The 18,502-nt window shown below is 37.4% G+C and overlaps 1 protein-coding gene across 2 annotated transcripts in view; it reads right to left on the bottom strand.

Moving 5' to 3' along the window:
- The window catches only part of MAN1A2 (mannosidase alpha class 1A member 2), a 180,554-nt gene that overhangs the window by 100,147 nt on the left and 61,905 nt on the right, over positions 1-18,502 (bottom strand). For both annotated transcript variants that reach the window (XM_040471441.1, XM_040471440.1), the window contains exon 5: positions 17,230-17,310. In XM_040471441.1, coding sequence (XP_040327375.1) covers positions 17,230-17,310 — 81 coding nt within the window. The remainder of the gene's footprint in view (positions 1-17,229; positions 17,311-18,502) is intronic.

Genomic DNA, 18,502 nt, shown 5'->3' with positions numbered 1-18,502 from the left:
ACTACTGCTATTTTGGGTATGAAACAATAAACTACACTAGTATCAGTGGTTTCCAAACTTTTAAAATCATGTACTACTACCAAGATATTCAGAGTAAACTTTCTAATATTCTTAGCATATCCAAATGGATATGCGTCTCTATCCCACCTTTGGAGACTGTTGACTTAAAGGCTCCAAAATGAGACTGGGTCACAATAACCTAGTAGGAAAAAAGGCACATTCTCCTATATGCTTCAAGCCTATCTTCTCTCAAATTGATTTCAAACTCATCAGATATTTCAGCTTCCATCCGTCCACTGCAGTCAAATATTTTTGATAAAATATTATTCAACTCTTCAAATAAGGAGTTGAAGGTATGGAACAGATCAAAGTTATATGTTGAGGTTATATTAAACAAAGCACCCCAACATTACTGGGGGTAGAAGATATCAGAGAGAAAAATACACACAAGCTAACAAAGAAATATGTTAAGATGTTTTTGCAAGGTTCCTTAAATGAGGCAAAACTTCTTAGCAAAACTCGTAATTAGATATTCTCATACATCAACAATTTACCATTTCCTTGAATGCCTACTTTGACGTAAAAGTCTCAAGAAAAATGTAACAATTTAAGGTTAGTTTTTGTTTCTAGAGAGAGCATGTGCGTGTGAGTACATGAACTGGGGAGGAGCAGAGGGAGAGAGAGAATCTCGAGCAGGCTCCATGCCCAGTGCAGAGCCCCACACGAGGCTTGATCCCACGACTCTAGGATCATGACCTGAGCCAAAATCAGGAGTTGGACGCTCAACCGACTGAGCCACCCAGGCACCCCAAAGTTAAAGTTTTAACAATTTTCTCATATTCATCTCATATTCAGGAGAGCAAATGTAAACTGGTCCCCTTATGTTAACATTTTTACCTTAATAAAGTCTAGTTACATTATATAGTGAACAGTACTACTTCTGTTTACCATGAGGACAAAGGGACGAAGTTCTTACCTAATGTTGTTTTTATATTACATCTTTCCTACATACAAAAATTAATGTTTGGGGTGCCTGGGTGGCTCAGTCAGTTGGGTGTCCGACTCTTGATTTCAGCTCAGGTCTATCTCACAGTCATGAGATAGAGCCCCACGTCAGGCACGGGGCCTGCTCAAGATTCTCTCTCTCCCTCTCTCTGCCCCTGCCTGCCCCGCTCACGCTCTCTTTCTCACTCTTTCAAAACAAACAAAAAACTAATGTTCAAAATGGTAAAATGCTTACAAACATAAACTTTTCTAAACAGAAAGCATTCTCCTTTCCCTTCCAGAAGTAAACTTCCAAAAGATATTTTCTAATTTTCAACTAATTGGAGCCATCAATAGCAGATAACATACATAGTAACCAGTTACAGTACACAGCCCCCCAAAACAACACCCCAAAATCACAGAGAAAAATTTCCTTATATAGTATGCTTATCTCAATATATTCACAAAGATACAAACTCTTTAATGATAAATAAATTATAGCCCTACATTTCTCATTTTCACAAATATTTTGGTAGACAGCAGCAACAGCTAATTTAAAACATACTACTTTGCGGCAATGCAGGCAAGTAATACAAAATCCAAAAAGTGTCAAAGTAAAAAATAAGTCTCTTTTCCAGTCCGATTTCTCCACTACACAGTTCCTTCTACAATGCAGGCAGCTATCAGCTTCTTAAATGTCTAGTAAATACCTTGCACTAAATCAGTTCCATTGTATACATGGTTCCTAGCCTTGTCACATCAAATCCTCATTTTCTGACTTTTGCAGAAACAGAAATGCTATTAACAGTTTACACACACACACACACACACACACACACACACACACACACAGAATCTTTGTCTTTGTCTCTCTCTGAAACATGGACTATCATGCACTCTATCCTGAACTTGCATCTTTCACTTTACTGAACCTTGGAGATCTTTCCAAATCAGTCCACAAAGGTCTACCATAACCTTCTCTTTAGTGGCTGCAGAATTTCTCCTTGTATGGATATACTGTAATTTGGTCAGTCCCCTATGTGACAGACATATGTTTCCAAACTATGTGACTAGGTAAGATAAATTCTCAAAGGGGAACCAAAGTATTGATGGGTATATTCGTTTGTAACGTTCATAGTTAATGCCAATTGTCTTCCACACACTTTGCTAATCCATATTCCATCAGTAGCCATTTCCCTGTATTCTTGTTAACACAAAAGTCATCAAAATTTTGATTGCTGCCAATCTCATACAGACAGCTCCCGATTTTACAATTGACAATGAACATCTTACAATTTATCAACTTTACAATGGTGTGAAAGTGATATGCGTTCAGGAGAAACCAACTATAAATTCTGATCTTTCCCAGGCTAGGGGTATGTGGTAGATACTCCCTTGTGATGCTGAGCGTAGGCAGCAAACCGCAGGTCCCAGTCACCTGTGGGGAGGTGAGGGTGAACAACTGATATACTTTCAACCGATCTGCACTGTGACACAGCCATTCCGTCTTTTGCTTTCAGTACAACATTCAATAAATTAGAGGAACTACTCAATACTTCATTATAAAAAACTTTATTATAAGGTACATTATGATTTTGCACAACTGTAGGCTAATGCAGGTGTTCTGAACACATTTAAATGCATTTCCAATTTACAGTATTTTCAGTTTTTGATGGGTTTACCAGGACATGACCCCACCGTAAACCAAGGTAGATACGTAGTTGAAAAAGGAGACTCCATTATCATTTTTATTTTCATTTCTTTTATTATGAATGTGATAGATACTCAACACTCATCCAAATCTCCTTTCAAGCACACCTTCAAATACTGCAAAGGGTAGAAAACTACATAATGGCATCAACATTGCCAAGCATCCTTAAATATGCAATATTTGGAAGGAAGAAGTAAGTGATCTGAGGCAGTGGCCTTGCAAGCACAGTGGTGAAGGTATCTGGTTCTTCTGGTGGCTCTAAAAGAAGTTTGAATGACTGGTCTCTGTCTTCATAGGGACCCTGTGAGTAATCAAGGCAATGGAATTGGTGCTCAATTAGATACACAGTATGTTTGGGCATTTCTCCTGGCTGCATGGTTCCAAGCTATATTATAACAAAAATACCTGATGTCATGGCCCTCTCAAAGATTCTGTTAACGAGTCAGTACCCTGTAATAAATCACTAGGTAAAACAGATTCTGTTTTCTGCTATTATGATTCTTGATGGATACAATCATGAGTGCACATCAATTATTTCACATGTTTAAGAGGCTCAACAATATTAAGACTTCTACAACATTTCATTTATTTACAGAAAAACTTTTATGCGTCCAATGTGCATTATGTGAAATCCCCCAGTTATTTTTACCAGAACAAATGGTGGGCAATGGGACAATGCTAAAAGTTCCCAAGAAGACTTAGGACCAGAAGAATTATTCCTGGGTGTGGAAGAACTGGAAGAAATGGGGTTAAACAGATAGAATGTGGCAAGATTACAAACAACCTTAAAACAGAAACAATGAAACTTAAAGTAACACAACTGATAATACAGAACCACTGTAGATTATTGAGAAGGGAGGTGATATTAAATGCATGGGTACTTTTAATTGTTTTTCTTTACTGAATTAAATTAGTAACAGAATATTCTTCTAGCCTGTTTTCAACCTAGCAGAGTGAGAATACAGAAGTGAAGAGTTTAGAATGCCCAAATGACTCCCTAGACCATTCAGGGTAAAAGTCCTTTAAGAGGCTCTAAATCTTTATAAGCAATGAATCTCTATGACTTCTGTGCCTCACTCTCTCCTTCCTTTCTCTTCCAGCAACCTACTTCAGCCCCACTAACCTTTTTTGTTGTTCTCTGAGAATGCCAGTTATGCTTTTGCTTCGCTGTCTCTCCCTTTGCTATCCCTTTCTAATAAATGCTCTTATAAAAAGGTGTTCTCATGGCTCTCTCTTATCTCCTTCAGGTCTCTATACAAATGCTACTTCTGCACACACTCCCTGACACACATCCAATTTGAAATTAAAACCCCTTCATCCTCTTCCATGCTCTGTTTTTCCCCTTACTGCTTACCAGTAACAGTGCACGTATGTGTAGGTCTACGTGTGCAAACACACACATGCTCTCACATACCTACCCTGTTCATTCCTGTTACCCCCACAAGTAGAATGTAAACCATAGATGGGCAGAAGCAGTTTTATTCACTGTTTTATTCTCAGAACTTAAAAGAGTGCTGAGGCTATAACCAGTACTCAACAAGTGTTGAATGAATCAATTTAGGAAGCCAAAAAGCACAGAGATTTATAATAAGCAAGTAAACTATCTTCTTTCTCTTCCACACCAACCCAAATCCCCGAAATATCTGAGGCTAACATGCCAAGGTTTTAAGAGCTTAAGATCTTCTACAGAAATGTTGAGATGATGACAATGATGATAATGACAAACACAGATTAAACCCAATCAATTCTCACAACACCCCAGTGAGATAAATACTGTTACTCCCATTTTACAGGTTAGGAAACTGAGGTTTAAAACAAATAATTTAATTTGCCCAAGGTCATACAACTAGGAAGTGGTAAGCCTGAATTTAAGCCTAGGCAGTCCAGCTCCAGAGTCCATGTTCTTGCTTGACTATTCCACTAATTAGAGACAGACACAGATATCTAGATACTGACATCGCGATACAGACACAGAGGAAGACAAAAGGCATTCCCACACCTTGCATTATTTAATCTTACTTTCTGTAGCCAATAATTAAATTCCTCAAAATATTTCACTAATTCATTGCATATCTTTCTGTCCTGTATCTTACATCCTCCGTTTTGAATGACAGTTTGGGCTGATATAAAACCTGCGTTGTCAGTTACTTTATCTTAGTGGTCTAAAGATAATCACTCCAACATCTTCTGGCTTCTCTTGCTATTGAGCACTCTGCTGTCAGCTGTCATCCTTCTGTAAGTAATCAGCCCTTTCTCTTTAGCAGCTTTTCATATTTCCTCCTTATTCTTGGTATCTTTTCCAATATTGACTTTCTATCATTTATCCCATTAAACTCATCTGAAGTTCCCACTAAACATTCTTTGAAACCTCTCACTCTGTATCTCTCTTTTTTAATATCCCTTCTTCTAAATTTCTCTCTTTTTCTTAATTTCTCTCTTTGATTCATTTTATTTCATTCTGGATGAATTTTCATCATCACCATGAACAGAAACATCCTTAAGGGCTAGATAAGTGTTCCTTAGGACCAAGTGAAGGTTACTACAAAACTGTAGGTTAAGAGGTAGAAACATATTCACACACACACACACACACACACACACACACACACACACACACACCTCTCACTCAAAATGAGCCTACAAACAGTATTTCCAAACTCATGATGAAATCCAAGATTTATGCCATTTACAAACTAACAAGTCAGCCTACCACATTTTCATGAATGTCTACAAAATCGTGAATATCTCTGACTACTGGGTCAGAGGCAGAGAACTGAATATTATTCACAGCAAAGTGTCAGCCAAAGATCTGAGTTTATCTACACTGGCTGTACCTGGCCCACCCTCAGCCCCACCTCAATCTCACAGGTATGATCCAAAGGGTCCCCGATGGATTCCTGCACACACAGTGGACTGTGCTGCAGGGGAAGAACACTGAGCTTGGAGAATGTCTTTTACAGTAAGTGAAAGCAAGCCTACTTGATGAGATTAATTCATGCCTGCAGGCATGGCCCTAATGACCTGGGTAAAGAGCAGTCAAGGCCTTGTATTTGTGGTCTTCCTGGCAAAAGTGTGCAGGGACGCTCAGGTGCTACGTTGTTTTGCCTTCCTACCCCTCCACGTCAGCAGCAGTGCTGCCTTCCTGTAGCAGTAGTGAATCCACTCTCTTCCAATGCTTGCAGAACCAGCTTCATCACCCCCTCAGTCCTCACTGGAGACAGCAGCGGGAGCACCGACCTGCCAGCACACTGTCATCAGAGGTCTGAATTTCAGCTCTGCTTAGCCCTTCCCCTTACGGTTTCTAAGATTTAGGAGTTAAAACCTCTTCCCCATATTCCCTCAGCCCTGGTTGCCCTCCTGTAGGAGCCACCTCCATGATACTTTAGAAAATTCTTTTTAATCTTGCACTTACCTAGGTAACTTTATGCCTAGTTAACAATTCTGTATATTAAATTCTCTCTGTTCAAATAACTGGCAGTTTCTGCCTCTTATTTGGACCCTGGCTGATAAATACATAAATATTTTGTTATTACTATATTTGCTTATTTTAAAAACCAGGAAGATGAAAATTTCTAAAACTCATATACAGTTCCTGTATTCTGAACCAAATACTTTGATTCATTTCCATCCTTTAAGGACACACAATTGTTAAGTGGTTAGATTTTTATTCTGCTTTTCCTGCTACTAACATAGTAACACAAGTACCTTTTCAATTTTTACAAAACTGTCTAATTTACTGTATCCTTTTCCTCTCCTCCCACTCACTCCTCATACTATTTCAACATGGCTTCTGCCCCCATCATTTCATTGAAATGGATCTTGCTAACAATTAGCTGTACATTTCAGCATCGATCGCTTAGTCATTATTGACCAGTTCCTCCTTAAAATACTTCCTTCCCTCGTGTTCAGACACCCCACAATCTCCCTGCCTCCTTCACTGAGTCAGACTTCTCATACCTGACCTTTTCATACTGTGTTCCTCCAGGCTTGATTCCAGGTCCCCCTCTCTTCCTAGTCTAAATTGTCTCCCTGAGCAATTTCACATGTGCTTGCTTTCAATTATCAGCTACACAGCCACTGCTTCCCAACTTTGTATTTCTCATCAAGACTTCTCCAATGAGCACCAGCCCCATTACATCTGCTTACTACCTATTTCCACTTAAACAGAGCAAACTCCCCTCACACTCGAAATACTTAAAATGAACTGATGATCTTCCTCTCCCAAATTAATGTTTTTAAAATGCTCAATTTCTAGTAACTGTCCCACCATTAGTCTAGTACCAAAACCCTGAAACCAACTCCTCCTCTGCCTCATCCCACCCACAACCCCCACCCCCACCCCCGCCCAATCCTTTGGAATTGCCTCCCAAATCCCTTGAAATCATTTAATCTCTCATCTCTGTAACCCATCAGAGTCCAAGAAGCCATTATTTCTTGCCCCCAAATACCACAATGGTTAATTAACTGGAGGGACAGAACACACACACACACACACACACACACACACACACACACACGCATGCATGCACGGTAAGCTCTGACTATTGGTCTGTAACTTACTTTTGTCATTTAATACATCAAGCATATTTTTCCTAGATAAAATACATCAAACTTACGTACACAGTTGTATAGTATTCTATTATATTCTATAGTAAGTATTCTATAGTAAGAGATGTATTAATTTATTTAACCATTCCCCTCTAGATGAATCAGGTCTGTTCAAACACTGGCTACTAAAAACACTACTGCAATAAAATATCCTGCTAAGTATTTCTTAAGCATCCACATTGTTACTTTTAGATAATATATCCCTAGAAGTGGGATCCCCTGTCAAAGAGAATTTTATATCTTAAATGTTTACTGGACACCACCAAATTATTTTCCAAAAAGTTTGGATCATTTATATTCCCTCCAAAAGCTTATCACACATTTGTTAAAATTTAAACCATACACTTGAGAAACTTAACAAAAGTCCATGGGGAAGGAAAGGGGAAAAAATAGTTACAAACAGAGATGGGGGGGGGAGGCAAACCAACAAGAGATTCTTAAACAGAAAGAACAAACTGAGGGTAGATGGGGGATGGGGAAGATGGGGAAGAGGGGAAAATGGATGATGGGCATTGAGGAGGGCACTTGTTGGGATGAGCACTGGGTGTTTATATGTAAGCCAATTTGACAATAAATTATATTTAAAAAAAATTTAAACTATACCTTTAATTACATCCATACAATTAAAGTGAGTGCATTTCCTTATAGGTAAATGAGCTACTTAAAATAAATAAAATAATCTTTGAGCTGGTCCTTAAAGTTCTTTACCAGGCAGAGAATGTGGAAGGGTTAGAGTCCATCTTACACATAAAATTATGGTAGAGGTCTATAAACACATAGGAAATAAAACAATATGGTCTAAACACGTAGTTTCATGTACGCAGAATTTTGAGCTTCTCCTCCGTGGCTCCTTCCTGCCCTGGATTTCACTCCTAGATTTCTAGCTCCCGGGGTAGCTAGCTCCAAACTCTGTCTTCTGATTTGACAAACCAATAACCATAATCATGACATCCACTACGATGGGTATTGGCATAACATTAAACATGCAAGAATGTGTACAGATATGTAGATGAACTCACACCTTTAAGAGGAAAATGTTAGTGTATTTTAAAAAGGTTATCTGGGGCAGCAAAGCTTAGTGGAATGTTTTGCCCAATTACCAGCATGTCTATAGAGAAGGAAGAGGTCAAATTTTCCATGGAAGTAGCAGCAATTCCTGGAGGAATATCAGGTTTTCCAAAAATAAAATGAGAATTAGTGCAGTAAAAACAGAGATGACTAATATTTAAACCAGGAAATATCTGGGTCAAAAAGGGCTATTCTATTTGCTTAGAAAGTCTCCTTGAGCTTATTCAGAAACGCTCCTAAACTATAGGCAACAGACTACATTTGTGTTTTAGCGAAGATAGATTTTGTTGTTGTTGTTTACTTTCTTTTTATTATCTGTAAAACATGGATTAAACTCCACATAACCATTTCTCTATTCTATCTGACAGATTTCAGATGCAGTTATCCACATAAATTATGTTATTATCTTACTAAGGGAGGGATACCACTTTGATAACCATTAAAAAAATGAGAAGAGACAATCCTGTAAAAGAGATGTCATATATTAGAGGCTAACATCAAGTAAACATAATAAATCATCAAGATTTTTTTAAGTTGTGAATACTTAATATAAATAGCCTTGCTCTGAGAAATAAAATGATAAAGTTTCACATTTATTATATTAATAAATCCACAGGAGAGAGGAACACTTTGTCAGATGACATGTAACCCTTATTTGGTTCCCTGTACCAGAAAACAGAACGCATGTCAATGTTCTTTATTCTAGTTACAGACTACCTTAACATAAGAGATGCACTTTGCCAAGTTATAAATTAATTTTCTGGCTTATGTAAGATGTAGCAATTTCTTGTACATCCAGTATTACAGTAATGTCGTATTCAAATTATTTTTCAATGTTTAATTCATTTTTAGCAGCTCTGAAATTTACTATTGCTTTTCCAGAATAGTTATGAATCATAGTTTTCGACGTAAAATGATCAAGAAGAGAAGTATAAAAAGGTCAGTAAAATTCCACTATGTGAAAAAGTCAGAAAAGTAAAACATGTTCTCTTTATATGTACCTGAGTAGACTGTGTCCTAAGAAACCGATTTATGACGTCTACCTCAAATAAGTAAAAGGATCCATCACCCCTTAGCAACACAGACTAGTTACCACTTGAGAGAAAGTCAAAGGAGGAAGAAAAGTAAAGCAGGATCTACTGAGTCAGGCACTATGTTAGGCACGGTCACACAACTGAATCCTCGCAACAACTCTCAGGTGAACGCTCTCACGTTTTCATAGATGAAAACAATTAAGTTACAGAGGTAAACAGCTTGCCAAGTAGCACGAAAAGGAGGCAGAGTAGGGACTCGAGCCTCTCATCTCCAAAGCTATGTGCTTCTCTCCACTTTGAAATGTTTATTCTGGAAGTCTGATGCATAAAAACAGCAAAAATGAAAATACTGGCAACATCATACACTTTTTCAGCATGTTATTACTGTTTTCCTATGACAGTAACAACCAAACTCTCAACATTTTGCTTCAACTTTCAGACTAGGAACCTAATGCGAAACGGCCAAGGCTGGCACTTCTCTTTCATAAGCTGCTCATAATTAATTTTGAATCATGTGCCTTTTGATACTAAAATGAATCAAGCTTGTCAGCTACACCCCAAAAACTTAGTACATGCTCAGGTAAGCATGGAAATATGGGGAAAAAAATGCTCTCCTTTCTCAAAGACATCTTATAATGTCTAATTTGGAAACAAATCTGAAACTGAAGGCATCAAAACAGTTCCATTTTCTTCCTCCTTTCATTATTTAATATTTCAATCCAGAAGCTCCTGAAGCCAGGGGTCTGTGCCCAAAAGGTATGTGTAGGGTGCACACAGCACTGTCCCGGAGAGGGGCTCAGACCAACGTGAGGAAAGGGAAGCCAGCCAAGCAAAGGGGAATAAAATCCTAGAGGGTCCGTGTGAGGAAGATGCACTGAACAAGGTGGCAGGCAGCCTGCTGAGGGCAGCAAAGTGATTTCATACAGCAGGACGAGGCAAGTGGGTTAATATATGAGGAATAATAGTAGGCAGGTTTCACACTATCAGAAAAGAGTGCGAAAAATGAAAAGGCAGAAAGCCAGAATAAACCTTATGGTGTTGCGCTGAAATTAGAGCTATTAGTGTGATTCGTGGCTGCCAATATTTGGAGATCAAAACAGAAAAGAGTATGGACATAAACGATAATAAGCAGAGTAACAGCAGCCCACGCCTGGGGGAGGCAGGGCAGGGTCCACAGAGACCCCCTCTGAGGCGCAGGCCTACAGGAAATGCCTAAAGCTGAGGACAGAGCCAGAACATTAACAAAACTTGCCGACTGGGCCCACCCTAAATACAGGGTAATGTTAGAGGAATCTGAAGCTAGCGGTGCACTGTGGCTCATCTCAGCAACGAAAAATCAGAATCTGGTTCCATCCCAGTCTAAACTGACTGAACTCCCGACACTAACAGCACAGGCACGCTGCTCCAGGCATGAATACCATTAACCTCAGCCTCTACTGTCCCACACATGATGTTTGGCATTCAATCAAAAATTATGAAACACCTTACAAAGGCAAGAAAAAATAATCCACTTTATAGAGACAAAGCAAGTGACAAACCAAGCTTGGTGAGGTTAAAACAATCTGAGAATTTAAAGTGACTATGATTACCACATTCAAAGACCTAGTTAGGGGATAAGGTAGCAAGCATGAAGACAAGGAGGACCTGTGGCAGAGAAACAGAAATTATTAAGTCAAATGAAATACCAGAAATAATTTTTTTAATGTTTATTTATATTTGAGAGAGACAGCGTGAGTGAGGGAGGGGTAGAGAGAGATGGAGACAGAATCTGAAGCAGGCTATGTGCACAGCGCCCGACAAGGGGCTTGAACCCACAAACCATTAGATCATGACCTGAGCCGAAGTCAGATGCTTAACCGACTGAGCCACCAGGCGACCCTCTAGAAATATATATATTTTTTAAATCAAAGTAACAGAGACGCAGAAAGCCTTCAATAGGCTCAAAAGTAGATTCAATGGAGCTGAGAAAAAAAGAAAAAAAATCAGTGTACTTGAAGATAGGTCTATAAAAATTACCCAAACTGGAACACAAGGAATAAAAAAGCAGTGGGTGGGGTAAAAAAGAATACCTATTTCAAGAGCTATGAGACAATCTCAGAGAGTCTGATGAATGTATAATTGGAACTTCAGAAGAGGCAGAAAAACATTTTAAAAGATAATGAATAAGATATCAGACCATACATCTAAGAAGCTCAGAGAACCTCAAGCAAGATAAATAAGTCCTACTCACCCCTCCAAAAAAAGAAAAGTAAAATCACTCAGATTCTTCATACACAATAAAATATGAACAGATTATCTTAAAGGCAGCCAAAGCGGGGGAAAAGACACATTACATATAGGGGAACAAAGAATTAAAGCAGACTTCTCATCACAAACTGTGCAAACTCTAAAAGCTAATGCAGTGACATCTTTAAAGTGCTGGAAGGAAAAATAGTCAATCCAAATTCTGTAACACAAAGAAAACGTCTTTCAAAACTGAAGAAATAGACTTCCCAACCAACAGAAACCGAGAGACTGCACAACCAGATGTGCACTGTACAAAAAGTTAAATGAAGCCCTTCACACAAAAGGAATATATACCAGACAGAAAGCTGAACCTACAGAGAAATGAAGACCAACAAAAATGACTGAAAGATTAACAGGCATTTTTTTTTTTATTAGGCAGAAAAAAACAAAAGAGGAATAAGGAACAGATGGGTCAAATGGGATACAACTAACAATGTTACAGATTTTAATGCAACTGTATCTGTAATTATATTGAATCTACATGCTCTAAACAGACAAATTAAAACCAGACTGTCAAAGCTTTCTACAGGAAAACCAACTTTAAATATAAAAACATATAGGGTAAAAGATGTACGATGCACACATTACATAAAATAAAGCCAGAGTGACTGTATCAGTATCAGAGGAACAAGACTTAAGAACAGAGAATGTGACCAAGGATAAAAAGAAAAATTTTTAAATAAAAGGATCAACCAAAAAGACAACAATCATAAAATAGGTGTATACCTAAGAATAAGCCTCCAAAATACATAAAGTAAAAACTGGTAGGACTGAAAGGAGAAACAGGCAAACCCATAATTATATTTGGAGGTTTCAAGACTCCTCACCTAGTATTTGACAGACCAAGTAGACACAAAATTAGTAAAATTACAGAAGATCTGAGTAACACTATGAACTGACTTCATTGATTTTTTTTTTACCAGAACCACAACAGAATACACATTCTTTTCAAGTACACATTCTTTTTCAAGCAGGCCATATTCTGACCCATATTAACTGCCTACAAAAATTAACTAGAGAAACAGGAACCCTCTTGCACTGTTGGTGGGAATGCAAATTGGTGCAGCCACTCTGGAAAACAGTGGGGAGGTTCCTCAAAAAATTAAAAATAGACCTACCCTATGGCCCAGCAATAGCACTGCTAGGAATTTACCCAAGGGATACAGGAGTACTGATGCATGGGGCACTTGTACCCCAATGTGTATAGCAGCACTCTCAACAATAGCCAAATTATGGAAAGAGCCTAAATGTCCATCAACTGATGAATGGACAAAAAAATTGTCATTTATATACACAATGGAGTACTACGTGGCAATGAGAAAGAATGAAATTTGGCCCTTTGTAGCTACATGGATGGAACTGGAGAGTGTGATGCTAAGTGAAATAAGCCATACAGAGAAAGACAGATACCATATGGTTTTCATATGGATCCTGAGAAACTTAACAGAAACCCATGGGGGAGGGGAAGAAAAAAAAAAAAAAAAGAGGTTAGAGTGGAAGAGAGCCAAAGCATAAGAGACTCTTAAAAACTGAGAACAAACTGAGAGTTGATGGGGGGTGGGAGGGAGGGAGGGTGGGTGATGGGTATTGGGGAGGGCACCTTTTGGGATGAGCACTGGGTGTTGTATGGAAACCAATTTGACAATAAACTTCATATATTGAAAAAAAAACATAAAAAAAATTAAACTAGAAGTTAAGCTTCCAACTCTTGTTCTCAGCTCAGGTCTTGATCTCAGGGTCCTGAGTTCAAGCCCTGTGTTGGGCATTGCACTAGGAGTGAAGCTTACTTAAAATAAACAAAAACAACAAACAAAATAATTGAACTAGAAATGATTGAAAGATATATGGAAACCCTGAAATATTTGAAATTTTTAAATATACTTCTAAATAACTCCAGAATCAAAGGGAAGGAAAATCAGAAAATATTTTGAATTAAAGGAAAATGAAAATATATCAAAATTCAGAGGATGCAGCTAAAGAAGGGCTGAGAAGCAAATTTATGGCGAAATTAGAAAATATATTGAATTAAAGGAAAATGAAAATATATCAAAATTCAGAGGATGCAGCTAAAGAAGGGCTGAGAAGTGAATTTACGGCATCACTGTTATATATTTATTTATTATTTTTATTTATTTATTTATTTTTTTCTTTTTGAGAGAGACAGAGCGTGAGCAGGGGAGGGGCAGAGAGAGAGAGGGAGACACACAGTCTGAAGCAGTTCCAGACTCTGAGCTGTCAGCACAGAGCCTGACTCAGGGCTCAAACTCACAAACTGTGAGATCATAACCTTAGCCGAAGTTGGATGCTTAACCGACTTAGCCACCCAGGAGCCCCTTATATTTTTTTAAAAAAAGAAAGAAAGGTGTCCTATTAATGATCTAAGCTCCAAATCTAAAAAACTGGAAGAAAAAAAGGGAGCAAATAAACCTCAAAGCAAGCAGAAGGAAGTAAACAAGAATGAAAGCAGGTATAAAATTGCATGAAATAGAGAAAAATCAGTAAAACCAAGTTCTTTGAAAAGATCAGTAATATTAATACACCTATCTAGACTGACAAAAAGAGGTGAAACAGGAGAGACTACTAGCGATCCCACAGATAGGAAAAGGATAATAAGGGAATATTACAAACAACTTTATGTCTACTATCTACACAACTGAGAGGAAATAGGCAAATTCCCTGAAATACACAAACTACAAAAACTACTCAAGAAGAAATAATCTGAACAGTACTATATCTACCAAAGAAATAGAATAGTTTTAAAACTTAAGTGAAAAAACAAAAACAAAAAATTCCAACCGCATGGCTTCAGAAGGGTATTTATTTTCCCAAACAAGTAAAGGAGAAATAATGTCAACTATACACTAACTTCTCCAGAAGAAGAAGAAAAGAGGAAACACTTCCCAACTCATATTAGGAAGTCAGCATTACTCTTCTATAAAACACACACACACACACACACACACACGAAAACATTAAAACTACATATAGATAAATATCCCACATGAATATGTGAAAAAAATTCTCAACAATGTTTCAAATTAATTCTGGCAGTATATAAAAAGATAATACACCATGACCATTTTGGGGTTTCTTCCCAAAAGTGCAAGCTTGGTTTGACATTCAAAAATCAACCAATATCAACAGATAAAAGAAAAATCATATGTGTATAATCACCTTATTAAATACCACAAATACATTTGACAACGTTCAACATCCATTCACACACACACACACACACACACACACACACACACACACAATCTTAGCAAACTAGGAATGGAAAAGATCTTCTTCAAGGTGATAAAGGGTATCTACAAAAAACCTATGACTAACATTTATGCTTAATGGTGAAAGACTAAATGTTCTTCCTGTAAGATCAGGAAATTGATAAGGATGTAAAGCAAGACAAAGAAAGAAAAGAACTACACAAATGAAATTGTTCCCTACACAGCGAAATAAAACTATTCACTGATGACATGATCATTTACAAAAAAAATTCCCAATCTATTAAAATCTATTTAAAAGCAACTAGAATTAGTGAATTTAAGAAAATCTCAGGGTACAAAGGTCAATATAAAAATCAACTGTATACTGCACAACATGAATGTTGTTCTTAATGCCACGGAATCATATACTTAAAAATGGTAAATGGAGGGGGCGCCTGGGTGGCTCAGTCGGTTAAGCGTCTGACTTCAGCTCAGGTCATGATCTCGCAGTCAGTGAGTTCGAGCCCCACGTCGGGCTCTGGGCTGATGGCTCAGAGCCTGGAGCCTGCTTCCGATTCTGTGTCTCCCTCTCTCTCTGCCCCTCCCCCATTCATGCTCTGTCTCTCTCTGTCCCAAAAATAAATAAAGGTTGAAAAAAAAAAATTAAAAAAAAAAAAATTTATAAAAAAATGGTAAATGGAAATTTCTGTTATGTATATTTTACAGTATTTTTAAAAATGATAAGCATCAGGAAGTTATCTAGTGATAAACAAAATGTCCTACATCAGCTGAAAATTTAAATCTTTATTAAAACTTACTTTCAAATCAATTGTATTTATATCCACCGGCAATAAACAACTGGAAATTGAAATAAAAAATATAGTACAACTTAGAACCAAAAAGCATAAAATATGTATAAATCTATCAAAATATGTAAAATATCTACATGCTAAAAACTAGAAACACCAAGGAAGAAAATGAAAGGAGGATACATCATGTTCGTGGCTTGGAAGATTCCATATTTGTTAAGATATCAATTTTCCCTAAATTCATGTATAGATTCAAAGTAACCTCCATCAAAATCCCAGTAGAATATTTTGTAGAAATCAGCAACTGATTCTGAAGTTTACATAGAAAATAAAGTACCTGGAATAGCCACGACAATTCTGAAAAGGAACAAAGTTGGAAGACTCACACAACCCGATTTCAAGACTTCCATAATAACGAACACAGTGTAGTTCATACAGTGTAGCAAAAGGACAAACACATGCAAAGCAACAGCACACAGTCTAGAAGTCGACTCACACATATATGGTTAATGGATTTCAAGAGGAGAACAAAGTCAATTAAATAAAGGAGAGTCTTTTCAACAAATGTTGCTAGAATTTTTGGATATCCAGAAGGAAAAAAAGAAAGCTCAACCTATACCTCACAGCATGTACAGAAATCAACTCAAAATGAATTATACATTTAAAAGTTAACAGTAAAACCATAATCCTATTAGAAGAAAACATGAGAAAATCTTCCTGACCTTGATTAGGCAAATATTTCTTAAACACCAACAACAAAGAAATCCATCTTTAACAACATATACAACAAAAGATGAATTTTCTTAAATTTACAGAGAGCTCTTACAATCATTTAGATCAACAAACCAATTAAATATGTAAGTTTCTCAGGAAATGAAGCAGAAATGACTTATAAGCTCTTCCTTTAGGTTCTCTTTCACCTACTCTCCAAACCCCATCCTTTAACCCACACCCGAGTAGTAGCAAAAAGGAATTTCCCACACCCACTTTCCCATCACAGCAGGTCACAAGTCTATGTGTATTACATACACCAAGACTTCTGGAAAGAAGAATTCAGAGTTGTTCCTGTGTTGTTTTTTTAAATTTACAGCAAAAACTTGCATTCAATTTCCAATCAGGCAGTTTTAATAACTAATTTTTGGTCTTAGGAGGATCCATATTCATGCAACCTGATTCATTCCTTAATTCTGATCTTATTAACTGCCCCCCTACTCCTTGTTTCGACCATGTGATTAATTGCGGTGGCAAAATCCTGGAGAAGGATTGCTTCTGCAAAGGAGAAGGGGTATATACAGAGATAGGACCTGTGATTTTACTTGTTTTACTGAGATTCTCAAAATGGCAAAATCATTCTTCCCAAGGCCAGTTCCACCTGAAGCAGCCAGCTCTCTCAGCAAACCTTTACATGTGCTCAATATTAGTCAATTAAGCAAAACAATATGCTGTTAGGGGAATCTTTCATTATTTTATTAAAGTCCATTCAGAGCCCTTCCTCCAAACAATGTATTACTTGAGTGGCTCACCTCTTCTCCCGAAAGGTAATACGCTGCAAGCAGGCCTCCAATAAATCGAATGTTGACTTCAAACACAGACACCTCTGAATTCTGTGAAAACATATTGAAAATATTCACATACACATTAAAGCTTTATAGTTTCCAAATATTTTCAATTCGTCATAAGTTTCTCACAAACACCCTGTGGAGGATGGTTTTTTCTGCTTTCCACATCTTCATTTCTCACGCAACTGCAATCTCACCTCCCATTTATTAATGTTACTGAAACTCCCCTATTATTGTCACCATGGCTTCCTATTGGCTGAAACCATTTGTGTGTACCTTACATAGCACTGTGAAATTATCAAGATATTTGATGCTCTTGACTAGTCTCTCCTCAAGAGAGCCTCCACTTCTTGAATTCTGGAATAGCGGTCTGTCTACTGATCCCTTTCCCTCCATTACAGCATACTGCCCATTTTTACTTATATTTCTCATGAATTTTAAGTATTTTTTCCTAGTATGTATAAAAATTTAATAAATGTTAACAGAGGCACCAAAAAATGATAGGATGATGGATTATTCAATTAATAATGTTGAAAAACTGGCTCCTAGGTTAGAAATTTGGATACTCATTTCAGATACATCTCTCTCTCTCTCTCTCAAAACGATATCCAAATAATTTAGAAATAAATGTAGAAAAAATTACAATAAAAAAGTAGAAGAAAATGTGACAACATGAATTTCCTTGACAAAGCAGGTACTTTGTAAGCATAAAACCAACTGTATTGATACCAAACACAAAGACCTGAATTTCCCCAGAATGACAATTACCTAGAAGAAAAAATTATGAACAAAATTCAAAGGCAAACAAAAAACAGAAGGAAATTTGGCACAAATATAGCAGTATTAATAACCTTACCATATAAAGTCTACATGTTTGTATTTAGATACAGACATAGATAAGAAAAATTCTAATTACATGGAAAGAAAAGTAGAAGTGGCAGAGAACATGAGCAAAGAAGTCACACAATACACACAACTGACTAATATCAAGGTAACGTTCATGGGGAGCCTGAGTGGCTCAGTCAACTGTCTGCCTTCCAATTTTGGCTCAGGTCATGATCTCACAGTTCGTGGGTTCAAGCCCAGGGTTGGGCTCTGCACTGACAGGGAGGGGCCTGCTTGGGATTTTCTCTCTCCCTCTCTCTCTGCTCCTCCACTGCTTGTGTGTATGCATGTGCGCTGTCTCTCTCTCTCTCTCTCCCTAAATAAATAATAAAGCTAACGTTCATAACTAATT

This window comes from Herpailurus yagouaroundi, unplaced genomic scaffold (assembly GCF_014898765.1).
Source record: "Herpailurus yagouaroundi ecotype Mexico unplaced genomic scaffold, PumYag 77, whole genome shotgun sequence".
Lineage (NCBI taxonomy): Eukaryota > Metazoa > Chordata > Mammalia > Carnivora > Felidae > Herpailurus > Herpailurus yagouaroundi.
The sequence above is the reverse complement of the archived record's forward strand: the minus strand, read 5'-3'. Positions and strand labels throughout refer to the sequence as shown.